Here is a 14,479-nt window from a genome sequence, read left to right on the forward strand (position 1 = left end):
ATCAGTCACTGCAGACAGTCCCTCTCCCAGAGGCTGCCTACAGCAAAGGAGCAAAAGGAGGCTGAGAGATGTCCACTGGCTGGAGCACTCAGGCATCACTGCTCACTCTTCCTTCTCACCTCTTCACTTGATGCACTGGTGCATCCAGCTTCAGGAACTTGCTTTTCCAGAGGACTAGAATTGTTCATCTCTCTTTCTCTCTCTGTTCTCCATGGATGACACCCAACAGATACAGCTGATGAGAACAAGAAACTGTTCCATGTAGACGATGAAGGAGGCCTCACCAGCAGTGGCCAGATGAAGCCCGCTGTTCCCCAATAAGTCGCCAACCTACATACACAGAGAGAGCAGGCTCTTAAATCCTGGCATATTCCATGACAAGACAGCTCAGGGGAACAGACACCCTAAGTGAAGCTTCTGCTGGGTGCAAGTCATGCACTCCTTGCCCATTTCACCATTGTCTCGGTCCTTTCCAACCACTATCAGGGTGTGTGTACCATGTTTTCCCCTTGACGTATTTGAACCAGTGAGCCTGGGAGAATGTGTGCATTAATTTATGTCTCTGCCTAATGAAAAGCCCCCTTTTCATATAATTATGGTTGCCTGGAAAGGGTAGGGGGTAACCAGAAACTAATTTGAACCAGCAACCCTTAGAGCAAGTTTGCATGTTTGTGTCCACTTTGCAGACCCCACCAGAGTTCCCTTGCATGCTGCTGCTGCCTTCTGAACCTCTTTGAATTTGCTTGAGATTTCATCATCCTGAACAGAATTACAGAGTTGGAAGGGACCTCAAAAGCCATGTAGTGAGTCTGGGAAATGTGTTGCTTCAGTTTCTCTGATAGGTGCCATCCACAAATATGGCTACTCCACTTTTCGCCCCAGATTCCAAATCTGTTATAACTCAATCACTACATGTCTCAGTGTAGGTTCTCAGGGGATCAGGTTCCAAAAAGTGTATCCGGTCCTGTGATTCCTAGTCCACTGAAGGAAATTCAGAACCTCTATCACTTTGAAAGCCACATACTGTTATATTAAAAGCATCAAGGGAACTAGGTTTACTGTATGCAGTATGCATATCTTGTAGCCAGATATGCACACTTATCGTTTGTTGTTGTTTAATCGTTTAGTCGTGTCTGACTCTTCGTGACCCCATGGACCAGAGCACGCCAGGCACTCCTGTCTTAGTCAGTACAAAACAAAGTGAGAAATGGCTCTGAACCCCTCCCCACCTTCCCAATTCACTGCAGCTCCATTAGTTGGCCTATGTAAGTCACATTTCCACTGTGTCGATACCTGTCATTTCCCCTTAATTCCTCTATAGATCCTGACACCAGCAATTTAGTATTCTATTTATAGATCATGGTGTCAAATTGTGTGAGTAGCTTATAGTTCTACAACTGTAGAAGTGGATCCTGCTTTTGCAGCTGTGTTACATGACATCTTGCTGCCCGTAACAGTATTTCAAGCCCATTCTTCTAGCAATTCTGCATCAGGGAAACTGAATAGCACACTAAAGTAAAATATATCTCCTGGTTTTGAGATTATTTTACCTGCTTTTAGTTTCTAGAGGGATTACATTGTACAGAGCCTTAGAACCCCTGATAAGCCCTATAAGGAAATAGTGCAGTAAAGTGCTGCATATGCATATTACATAATTTTAAGATACTTTAGTCACATGGGAGCTTTCATCCACAATCAATTCTAAGCCTCCAACTCAAGTTATGCACTTTCCAATGGGATAATGAGTAAATGGCTGTTTATTGTGGACTCAGTGCTGCTTATACATCTGGGTATTCCGCATGACACCTTCCTCTTAAAAATCCCATCCCATACTATTTTCTGCAGAAAATTGGATAAATAAAAAAACCCTGTTGTAATGGTAACTCTGGATTAAAATAGGGGAGGGGAGAGAGAATGAGATAGCAATTGATAGGGCTGTCATGAAAATGCTATGAAAAACTTGTATGCATGAACAGCACCAAGTCCACAATAAACTGCCAGTGTGGAAGTGCCCAATATATCCCATTATTGTTGTGCAATGGTGCTATTTATACCTCTCAATTATCCATAGGATTTACAGTGGATTTTTTTGCTGGCAAGTGTAATATGCCGTAAGTCCTTTCAAATGAGACTTAAAAATAAACAAATCTCTCTCTCAATGTCATCTTCCTGGCTTCTTTTATTCTTGAGGAGCTACCAAGGCTTCCTGGAGCATTGTTTCAAATTTATAATCCTTCCCAACCCTTGCAATCACACTGGGAGGAAATTATCACTTAATATCAGGTCCAGCATCAACTGATGGCACCCTTGAGCTGAGGGCGCATCAGTGCTGACATCTGCTGTGGACTGGGCCACCTACCCACCTGATCATGAGTAACTGAAACCTACCCATTTAGTTTTTCACAGTGCTGAAAAGCAACATGAGGTCTATTGCCATTAAGCCCACAGGGGAGGGTTGTCACTTTGCTACGGGCCCTTAAACTTAGAGTCATCAGTCCTATCTCATCCAACTCAACAAAGACAATTCTGTAATTATGCTAAACCAAATCCAAAGAGATTATGTCAGCTATGCGTATCTCAGGAATGTTTTAAGTTCAACTCTATTCAGTAGGACCTTCTTCAAAGTACATGAACATAGGATTGAAACCTTGGTAGTTCTCCGCAATTCATCTACCTATAGGCTCAATTAAGAGATATGTGGAATGAAGCATCCATGAGAGCAGGGAACATGTGTGTCTCTCCCCAGATGTTGTTGGGCTACAGCTTTGAGCATTTTTGACTACTAGCCATGCTGACTGAGGCTGATGGGAGTTGGAATCCTGCAACAACTGGAAGGTACCAAGTTCCCCATCCTTGCATTACAGATATTCATTAAGGACAGGAGAAGATCTAGCAAATAGGTAGAGCGCAAAAGGCCTCATCTATGGTTATTGGAGCCTCTGGCTGAATGACCTCAGCTCATAAGGCGAGCTCTTGAGAGAGCCACTACCCGTCAAGAGTAACAGACAATATTGGGCTCAAGGGCCTGACTCAGCATAAGGCAGCTTCATTATGTGCAGCAGAAGAAAAGCATTCAATTTTATAAATCTTGAAAAACCAGAAAGTTATAACACGGCAAATCCATGATATAAAAGATCATTATACATTTCCAAAGTGTTGCTTTTGTAAGTACTATACATATTTCAGTACCTGAAATGTAGTCTCAGGTGTTTAGCAGTGAGGCATGTTTCACTTCAGTCAGAGTTCAGATTTTGTTTTGAAGTGTTCACAGAGTGTGGAGGACAGGGGCTTGCTTTTTGTTTGCCATTTTTAATTTCAACAAGGATTACCCAACCCACCCCATTCCCAACAACTATGTCTAAACCAGTCTGGCACATAGATTACTTTAAGCCTTATACATGATATCAAAATAGTGATTAAATACATAACAGAACAAGTGCTTTTCACTTCAGGACCAAACTAAAAAGCAAACTTCTCTGACAGCTTTGCCAGTATCTTAATGACAAACGGGAACTGAGTTGTCATATCTTTTTGCTTTTCAGTGCAGGCTGCTCACTCAATGACAATTTGGGGCTTTCAGCTCCAAACATAGTACCTACTCCTGTATGCACACACATGTGTGTGTACACACAAACACACACTGCCTTTTGTGTATGCAAATGATTGGATTCAAAGTCATAAACTCTACTTCTGCATATAAAACCCAAATTAACTTTGCTATGGACACTTTGCAGCTTATGACCAACCAGCTTTGAATGCAAGCAAAATGTACCATCTCCAAAACTGTTGCAGTCAAAGTGAAGTAGCCTTGCTGAACTCATCATCTGTACCTGCAAGTATCAGTATTCAAGTTGGGAATGTAAGTGAGCTGCATGCACAGAATGAACAAACACAGAAACGTGAAAGGTGTAATCAAATTTAGGGCAGCTAAGAGTTAACATATACAAATTAGTCCATGGAAACGTGTTCTTCTTTATGTTCCTCAAGCAAAGCCAAATTTCTCAATGTTTCTCTTCCAAGAAATGTTGTTTTCAGAATGTTGTCTGAAAAGCAGCATCAACCATATGTAACCTACGAACTTTTAAAGTTTGGGCTTGGAATTCCAAACACCTCTCTGCTATGATCTGTATGTACCTATGCATTAGCATTTGAATATAACCATGAAGAAAAGAATAGGGCAGAGGTGGGAGATGGCAGTTGAGACCTACCCTTCCTGTAGGTGGCTGGAGAAAGAGGTTGATTGTCATGAATCTAGACATCATTCAGATGCAAGTCTACTATTGTGGGGTGCAGTTGGGATGTGAAGGGAGCCTTCTGCATTTCTCTTCCTGCTAAGGGTGGTTTTGCAACTGAAAAAATGTTGTGACACATTGATAGTTAAGTGGAAGAAGGGAAGCTTAAATGTAAGTAAAGCAATAAAATAAAATAAAACCTCAAACATTAAGATGTCCAGAACAACCATTAGAGGGAATCAAACCTGCACTCCTATAGTTTTTTTGGATTCACGTACACTAACCAAGAAAAATGAACCCACAGGGTGCATTTTGTGTTCTCTAAAAATCCTGTTGCACTGTGCATTCATTTTTTAGATTTCTGGGCTCCCAGGCTGTTATTTCTTAGTATCACAACTTCATTGTGATTAATGACAGACTCTTGTGAACTTAAATGGGCTTCTGATCAGGCATCAGAGTTCTTTCATAACTCAGTGAGAATCTTAGTGATGACACAGAATACGGTGCTAATGAAAGTGAGATGCAGACACCGATGGATATTTATGCCTTCAAAATGAAATTGTTAGGAAAGCTGCATGTCTTCAACTGTAAAATGTCCCAACAGGCAACAACACAAATCTGCCCATGTGTGTTAATTGTGTATCATCACATTCTATCCCAGGTGTTGGCTACAAGGCATTTGAAACTGCCATTATAGCAAACTGTGTCAGCTAGGGTTAGAATGGAAGAGAAGAAACATTGGTACTCCTTGGTATGCTCTGATGTGTTCTCATCACAGATGGATGGTAATTTTATTCATCACCCAGTCCCTTCACAATCGCAGCAAGTGCCAAGAGAGAGAGAGAGGCCAGCCCAGCCACAGAACAAGCAGAGCATCTTAGAGCAGATTGCCAGACAGCTGCCTAATAAGAGCAGGCTCCAGTTATGCCTTCGGCAATTCAATTCTTTGGGAAGAAGTGGACATGTGAAAGATTGCCTGAAGCAGCCTGGGAAACATTAGCGGGCAGGTCTCTCAAATACTGTGACAATCCCTCTATTGATTGTCCCAAGGGATGGTGGCATACAACACCAGAGCTTGTTAGGATTCTGGACTCATATCTGAAATTATTTGTCTGCAAAATGCTGGACGTTCACAAAGATGACAACTCAGAGCTTGTAGACTCCGTTAAGGGGAGAGGTGGGCTTCAGAGGAAGGAGACACTAGGTCATGTGCTCGCTTCTGGAGAAACTATGTATAACTACTCAGGCAACTCTCACACAAAGCACCGTTTCATTGAGGATTTTGACAAAAGGAGAGTATACGTGAAAGTATATGTACGGATGGCTTCTCCTGTTCATGGTTCAGATCATGGCAGGTTAATCAATGTGCTCCTCTCACTAGTTTGAATCTGTACTGGAATATTTAAAGCACAGTTGATGGGAAGCTGTCATTTTTTACCCTTCAACTGTAATTACCATTACGGTATGTCTACTCCAAACTAAATGGCTTGTGGATAACTGCCGTTGTCTACACATGCCTAGTGAAGGTTGCTTCCTCATCTCAGCAGAACCAAAGAAATGAATTCAACAGTGGCTTAACACATTAAACTCAAACAGCTCCAAATACTCAGTGAATCTGTTCATGCTCTTTACCTATTACCAACTCAACTCTTAGGAGGAGGAAGAGTGAAAAGTAACAAATAAACTCCAACCTTAAACTCACCTGTGCTCCTATTCAGAGATGGTTATAGAAAATTTGTACTCTGTCAACAAGCTAACACAGTCCAATTAAAACTTCATACATTAGCCTCTGAGCTATTTGGGCTGGAATGGAGCAGATTTCTTCACATGAATGGAATATATGAGAGATTATTGATGGAAAACTTTTTTTAAAAAAAACCTCCCTGCATGTGGAAAGCTTGCATGTCAGGGAGAAAGCTAAACTAAGATTTCTAAGCTTTATTTTCTTACTAAAATGCAAGTTTTCCACAATACGGAAATTTATCTCATGTTTCCCAAGTGCACATGAATTGTGAGATGATACAGCCAGAGTACTATACATGTGCCTTGTTGACTTCAAACATATAAACAAAAAGATGATTAACATATAAGAAGCACATTCACCTGTGCTTGGCTACATAATATAACAAGGGGCTGTATGCATGTGGGAACACAGAATTTATATACCATGACATAAACACACACGAACAAGAAATGATGTAACTTACAATCATGTATATGTGTATGCACATGGCACACACAAGAGGATTTGTAATGTCCTCCCATATGTGTATTCACAATGGGAGGTAAACAAGCTTTATACAAACAAGCTATCATGGGGGGGAAATAAACAAGTCATTGATGCTGGTGTCTTTGCCTCCATTACTTCAGAATTCACTAACAAGCAGCAGTTATTATAAGCTGAAGATATTTTACCTGCTTCCCCTATTCTACATAACAGAGAGAATAGTATTTTTGTATCTGTCAAATGAAATATGAGGGAAGCCATAATACAGTCCTGTCTATATGTCTCCTGCTAGTCCTGCAACTTCCTCTGTTCTAATTACATCCCTATTACTCAGAAAAAGGAGCATTTATGCATATGGAAAATGGGAAGACCACAGTATGAGGTCCAAATTAAACACGACACCATTCAATACATTGCAATTTCATTTATGGTGTCGTGTCTGTTCTGTTTCCAAGTCTGTGCACATGTGCATACAGGTCTATGCACAAAGTGAGCAGACCCAGGCACTCACAAGTGCACAGAGCATCACACATACCCAAGGGTACTTGTGGACATATACACTCATTTGCATATAGATATACTCACACGTAGAAATATATGAACAGATGCTCTATGCTGCACGTTTGGAAGCCATGCTCAGCAATGGGCACAAGAAAATCTACTGGGTGCTAAATTGGGATAGCTGGAATGATGCTCATTCAAGTAATTCCATGTACCATACTAACATCAACTGTGTAGTGCCAGTGAATGAAATTAATATCTAGGTGGATGGGAAAGCTACCCGATAGCATGTGTGAGAATGTTATACAGAATCCAGGCACAATGGGAATGGAACATATCCAGCTCCCCATATATTCAACATGTGTCTGCTTGCATCATCCCTACTAATTTCAGGGACATTGTAGCTAAAGTGGAATTACTGATTTGGATATCATGGTAAATCAGGATTGGGGGAACATCAACATAGAATTAGATACCAAGGAATAGTAAGTCAGAAGAGAAATATAAAGGTTATAGACCACAGCAACAAGAGCACAAAGAAGAAAGGAAGGAATCAATGGTGATTGCTTGGAGAAGGGAGTTAGCAGCCTTATGGACCACACAGCCCAAGGGAGAAGGTTCTAACACTGCATCCCATTGATTTCCCACCAGGCTGAGTCAATGCTCAGAAACAAAGAAGGTCTTGAAGGTGGCTGAACGTCGAACTTCTCTGCCCACTATATGGATCCAATTCCATTAAGAAACAGAGTGAGCCATTGATCCAAGACCTCCAAGAGAGGATGTAAGCAAGAGTACGAAGAATATGGTGCATTAGAACTTTCCAATATTTCACACGCATACCCCAAATACACACACATATGTATTTCTTTCCTCCTGTGGCCTTGATGCCTTCCTTAACCCACAATAGAGCTCTGAATTCAGACTGTGTGACATGATTCTCATCAGTTGATTTCTCAGTACAAGACCTTCATTAGAGTGACAGCAGTGAAAAATCTGGTACAGAGCCCTCAGCATGGTTTTGATGGAAGCAGGTTTGACCCAGCCCAGCATCCAGATATTATTACCAATGTAAAATGAAGACTATCTTCATTTCATCCTTCTAAGGGGTGTACTGCAATGAAAGCTATAGAAATTCTTATCTTGCATTAAGGGTAGACTCTGTAACTTGTTTCTCTGTGCAGAAATTATTTGTTCCAGAAGAATATGTAGAAATTGTGAGAAGAATTAAAATATAAACTTCCAACACTGGCACACAACATTATGTCAAATCCACTATGGTTACCACTATATCTGGGATATTACAGCAAATCTGTCACTTCACTGCACTGAACACAAGAATATTCCATTCCATTCCTTCCACTGCATCACAGCCTCTGAGAATCAGCACTGGAGAAAACATGGTTGTGTCATTTCAGTTGTATTGTTGCCCTGTTTTATTGCAATAGTACCCATTCTCCACAACCTCTTTGCCCAGAATGCAGGAAGAGGACACCATTTATGTCAAGTGTGGTGGCTATTCCTTTCATGTGGACTTTTTTTTAAAAAAAATATCTGAAACTAGACAAGGAACTTCTCAAGTTCACTTCCTGGAGGCATAGCATACAATGTTAACGGGTGCTACAGTTGTATGTGCATGATCATGCAATCTAAGAGAGAGAAGACAGTGAAAGTGGGTTGCACAGGCAAGTGAAGAAGAATAGGAACGGGAGCAGAAGCAACATGTGAGTGTTTGCGATCATGATAACCCTGCTCAGAAACTTTAACCTTTGAAAGGGAAGCTGTTAAGTGCATTACTGATCAAGAAAACTCAGGCATCCATTTAAGGGTTAAAGGTTTGCACTACAGTTTTCAATTTCAAATGTAACTACTGCTCTTTGGTGTCAATAGATGTGGTGCCAATGAATGTGCGTGAGTTGCACAGAAACAGTCTGATTAGGGGGTAAATGGGAAGGAGCGCGGGAAGCAGTAAAGAGATGCAAGAGGGCAGTCTACACGCAAATGCATCTACTGGCTCATGAAGAGTGATCTCTGCATAGTTATGCACTGACTCTTATACACCCACATACTGAAATACACTGTGCAGTTCAACACTGAAGCTCCCCAGCACTACTTCACACCATCCCACTCCCAGTTTCCTGTTACAGCACACATCTTTAAGTCTGGCTACAGGAGAGTGGAAACCAGCTACAATTCCTCTGGCTATAACTGCTCTTCCTTTATAACACCCCAAATACTTGTCTGCAGACAAAGAGTAGGACAGGTCTCAACATAGATTAGTGACCGAAATCTTTTGGCTGGACAGAAAAGAAGCAAGAGAGATGATCAGTTTCTCTTTCCAATCCCCAAGAAACACGAGAAAAGAAGTGGCTTTATTCTTCGCCCCTTTCTTTCTCCAGGGCAATAGGCTCCTTGGTCCATTTGGCCTTGGCGGTGTCCTGGTCCTCAACAGAACCAAGGTCAGCCGACAGACCTGCCATTCCATCACCATCGCCATTGCCTTCCAAGTCCAGTTCCTCAAAGGAGGAGCCACTAGCCCCTGACTCGCTGTAACTGTGCTCACTGCGATTGTCCACCTCATCTCGGCTGTGGCCAGACGTGAAGGGGGACAAGATGGAGGTAGCCACTGAAGTATCTCTGCTGTTGGTTGTAGTCTCCAAGCTGACAGAGCTGTTCTCACTTAAGGTGTCGGTCCCTTTATGTAAAAGAAGAACAAAGAGTTAATACTGGGGAATGATTATAAACTCAGAACCATGAAGAAGCATCCACTACACATCTCCACCCTTGCAGTTATTTGAACATACTTTGGATTCTTCAAGCAATAGGAGTTTAAAAAAAACCATGCAATTTCATCCCACCAAAAAGTATATCACAAGGACATGGGGAGGGTTTTAAGAGTGTGATAAGCAGCAAAAGCCTATACCAAGCTAAATGGATCCACTGACTGTATAATGGACTGTATCATATGCTTTGACTGTATAATGGACTGTATAATGGATTGACAGTATAATGGACTGTATCATATGTTATCTTACTAATTTAAGACCCTTGGGTTTGGCCAGAGACATAGTTTAGAAGATAAATCTACGGTCCAAAATAGCGATCTTGTGGTGTTCATTCCCACCAAAGCATTCAAGAAGGCAAAGCTAAGGCTTCTAGGCTTAGATGCTTCGCTGTCAGGATCCTTGAAGACCACCCAGATCAGCACACGGCAAAATTGGCAAACCAGTAGCTATTAAAGCAAGAATTGTTCAGGAAGGCAAATCATAATTTAATGCATTAGAAAAAGAAACATTAAATAGCATTCTAATTCATTGTTCTTCCAATCTTGTGTTGATAGTAAACCAGTATTAACCCTTCTCTCTTAAGGACTCTGTATCTACAGTTACTTACCTGGATGACCTGAGAGAGTGACAAACTGTTCCTCCTAGTTGGGCAGAGATTTCATGAGCAAGGGGTGTCTCTGTACAGTTGGTGACCCCCTTCCCCCATATCAGACTGGATTATTCCAGGGAAATAATCTTTTGACAGCTTAGGTCCTCTTAGGAAAGAAAACTGCATGATTGAATCTAATTAAATAAATTTACTAGTAACTCAGGATGATTGACTAAGGCTTGTCTCACAGGAAAGTATGGATGAATTTTTAAGAAAAGAAAGAAGAGTAAGAGCTTTCTGATCTCCATTCAATAAAAAGGCAGCAAACCCCAGCCAAGTTTAGTGGTAACTTGTCACAAGTTAGTACAGAAAATATAGCTACAAAATTGGAAAGCAATTGCAAAATAGTGTAGGCATGGTGCCCATGATTTGGATCACACTGTTATTTCCCTTCTCAACAGAATGACCTGAGAACATTTGTACAACACCGTGGCCCAACATAAAATTGATCTCTAAATGTATTCTCTGCTTGAAATGCAAAAACAATGTGTGTTGGAATATCTGGAACATATCTGGAATGTATTAGAAGATACCTTTACTAGGAAACATTGGTAAACATACTTTCACATACTCTCTTTGGTTAAACCAAAGAGCTTTAGAGAATGTTGACATGAGGAAAGTGCATTCATATTGCCCTCTACTGGACAAAATGCATCTCCTATCTTGCAATCCTGTCCCCTTACTGAAATGTCATGGCTTTCCCCTTAACAGGCTTAGAAGTAGAATACAAAGATTGTATGAAAGAACTTTGTTAACATTTCCAGTTTTGCCAGAGACTCCTTCTAGGGTTTCCTACAGCAGCATTTAGTATGTAACTAAATACTGAAACTGAAACACGAAGAGAAAAGAGAGGAGGAATGGAATCACACAACAGCTGAAACTTGATAGACAGGTAGCCAAGGGCAAGCTTGCTATTAAAAGTCATAAAAACATGATTATATGCTCAGCTGTTTAAAAAATGTATTGTGGAATTCCCCTCATAACAACAGCAGCACTCCAGCAAGGAGCAAGCCAAGGCACACATGTAGCGGATTAGAGTGAGTGGGTGGATGGGTAGTTCCCACTTTGCATGCAACCATTCTTGGACTGGGGCGAGGGCTTCCAGTGGCAGCCAATAATGTGTTCATGTTTGCACAAGGCAAGCTGTGTCTTCTTGCATTTCATAAACTTACAGTTACCAGCTTACCCAGCAGGGACATGAAAATATCCTGCGCATACATATCTTACTGCCTGCTCACTCAAACTACAGAACTCATCTATAGCAAAAGGTGGAACAGAGCCTCCCCCCTTTAAATTTCTATGTGGATATTGACAGATTTTACATGGATACTCCGCAGTGAAGTCTTTGTTTAGGAAGAATCAAGAAAAAAGGGAGCAGGGTGGTTCGCTTGAACCAAAGTCTCTTCCTAATAACAATGTTTTGAACATGTGCTGTAGGAAAATGATCTTTGTGAGCTCCTTAAATTTAACAGGAGGCAGTTACACACATAATATACATTGGGGGTGGCTAAACACCAGTTGGGGGGGGGGATCACCTACATCCAAAGGCAATGTTTCTCAAATTTTGGCAGTGGCAGAAAAAAAAAGTCAAATTAAAGTAGACACAGTAGAGCAGTGGACAGAAATACAAATCATCTGGCCCTCATCTCAACAAATCAATCATGTGATGGGTGGAGAACGGTGATAAGCCCCTCCCCTCAAATGGTTTGTATGGATCAGATGAGAAGGGAGTCTATGTGCCTGTGTGTGTCCTCTGTATGTGTGCATGCATATGACAGTGTGCATATGTGTGTGCATGTGAGAGTGTGCATGTGAGAGCGTGATGTGGCCACACCTACTTTTGTCCATATTTGCTACTGGTATGTGGTCCCGAAGGGTTGGGAAGGATAAATGTGGCCCTCAGCTCCCCGCACACACAAAAATAGCCATCCCTTATATAAATGACTCCAAGACACATTCCGGGTCCTCCAGAACCTTTCCTTCTCCCCCTCCTCTTTCCACTTTCAACTACCAGACCTTTATCCAGTCCTTAACATACTGGTGTAGAATACCGTATAGATTTCTGCAGGATGTTGGTGCTTGTTAGCTATTCTTGTTTGATTCTCCCTTAGTGTTGCCTGGTTCGCAAATAAAAACAGCTTTATTGTTAAGAGAGTAAGTAACTGGCCTGGAAACCTGAGTGCTTTTAAAAGAGCACCTTTATTCTTCAGATGCTTTTTTAGCATTAGGTCCAGCTCCCCGCACTTCCACAAAGGCAGCACTAAAACCTGCCCCCTCCAGCACTTCTATCCCCAGTCACGAGTGACGCATGAGGAACAACAAAGTTTGCATTTTGGGAACACAGTGTGCCTAAGGCTTTTTTGTGTGTGTGGTCAACAAACTTAAATATAACTCCAAAGGGGACATTAGATGTTTGATGGAAAGTTTCCCTCTCCTTTCACTGCAGTTTGTGAAGTGTAAGCCCCCTTGGTGATGGTGTTGCTCTTTAAGCTAAGTCCTGTTATGTGATGCCCCTACACTGCAACAACCCTGATGTAAATAGTTTAGCTCCTCCTGCTAGAATCTGTGGGGCCAGACAACGGCAAAGTATACAAGGAAGTCCAATCACATATTTTAAAAACAGAGAAGGATGCATGCATATATAATGTCTTCTAAAGCCCCCTTTTAGCACAGTTGCATCTGATAGTCCATAGCACATGCTTCCTTGTGGAAGATCCCATGTTCAATCCATGGCATCTCCAGTTAAAGGTTTTTGGTAGCAGGACTGAGCAAAATTCCTGTCTGAAATGCAGGGTTGACTCACTTTAAGGCAGCTTTCTGTATCTCACAGAATTGTGAAGATATGGTCACCAACCTCTTGTTGTTTGGATACCCAGTGCTCGTTGTAAAACTAGATAAGCTTGTTTTCTTATCAACTATATTCTTCTAAGGTTCAATTATTTATTTCTAAAATTTTGGGTCTAATTTTCCCAGTATTATTGTTTTGTTTTTAGAAAACGAGAAACTTTCAATTACGCAAATCTCTGGCATTCTCTATGTTATACATGATCATATTATTCCATACACAACTCATGTGCTCTTCAGTTAGAATAGTGACTACTACACAGGCTGCAGGAAGCAAGCACGTATTCACAAATAGCAAAGGTAAGTACATACATTTTTTTTCTGAGGCAACAAAGCTAAGCTAGTATTACTCCAATTCTTATTTTATTAATAACATTGGTTCTAACTGCAGTTTGGGGAACTTCTCAGCATGGCATGTAGTGGAGCTGAAAGATAAGGGCTACAAGCACCATAAGTTGATCTGGATTCAAGAGAAATTGTGGGAGGAATTTCACGCCACACTCTTATGAACCTTCTGTCAGGGCATGTATTTTGTCTTGCCGGATGGAACAATCTCCTCTCTCCACCCCAGGGGTTTTCTTAATCCTCCAGAGCCACTTTTCATGGGTGCTATAGGGAGGGGCAAAACTCATTGCACAAGTGGAAGTCCTTGCGCAGGGCTTCCACTGATGGGACTCATTAGTTGAATCTTGCCCATTGCCTCCAACAATGGAGAAAGAACATAGCCATTGTGGCCCAGTATTCATTACTCGCCAAGAATTTGTCTAACCCCTTTTCAAAGTGATCCAAATTGGTGGCTGTGGAGAAATGCTGCTAGATAGATATAGATAGATATAGATATAGATATAGATATAGATATAGATATAGATATAGATATAGATATAGATATAGATGATATAGATATATAGATATAGATGATATAGATATAGATAGCTATAGATATAGATATAGATATATAGATGATATAGATATAGATATAGATATATGTCTGTCTAGGATTGTTTATGAATGAAAACATTCTTTGAAAGTTAGATCCCTTGTACTGTTACGATGTTGCAAGTCTGTGTAGTAGGAGATCTTGGTAACAGGTGAGAGGAGAGATACAAAATCATTTTGTCAGAGAGAGAGAGACGGTTGTGATTTGGACAGTTGGGGGTTGGAGCAGATGAGGGAGGGAGTGGGGAGAGACCAGAAATATGTTGAGGGAAATGTTGAGGCCTGAAGATCAGGAATAGGGAGTCAG

General features: G+C 41.2%; 1 protein-coding gene across 5 annotated transcripts in view; it reads right to left on the minus strand.

Annotated features, from left to right (window-relative positions):
* Nucleotides 1–3,025: 3,025 nt before the first annotated feature.
* Nucleotides 3,026–14,479, minus strand: part of TEX264 (testis expressed 264, ER-phagy receptor) — a 144,390-nt gene continuing 132,936 nt past the window's right edge. For all 5 annotated transcript variants that reach the window (XM_083429535.1, XM_083429532.1, XM_083429534.1 and 2 more), the window contains one exon: nt 3,026–9,652. In XM_083429535.1, the coding sequence (XP_083285661.1) occupies nt 9,330–9,652 (323 nt within the window). In that variant the 3' untranslated portion in view covers nt 3,026–9,329. The remainder of the gene's footprint in view (nt 9,653–14,479) is intronic.

This window comes from Podarcis tiliguerta, assembly GCF_965153285.1.
Source record: "Podarcis tiliguerta genome assembly, chromosome: 2".
Lineage (NCBI taxonomy): Eukaryota > Metazoa > Chordata > Lepidosauria > Squamata > Lacertidae > Podarcis > Podarcis tiliguerta.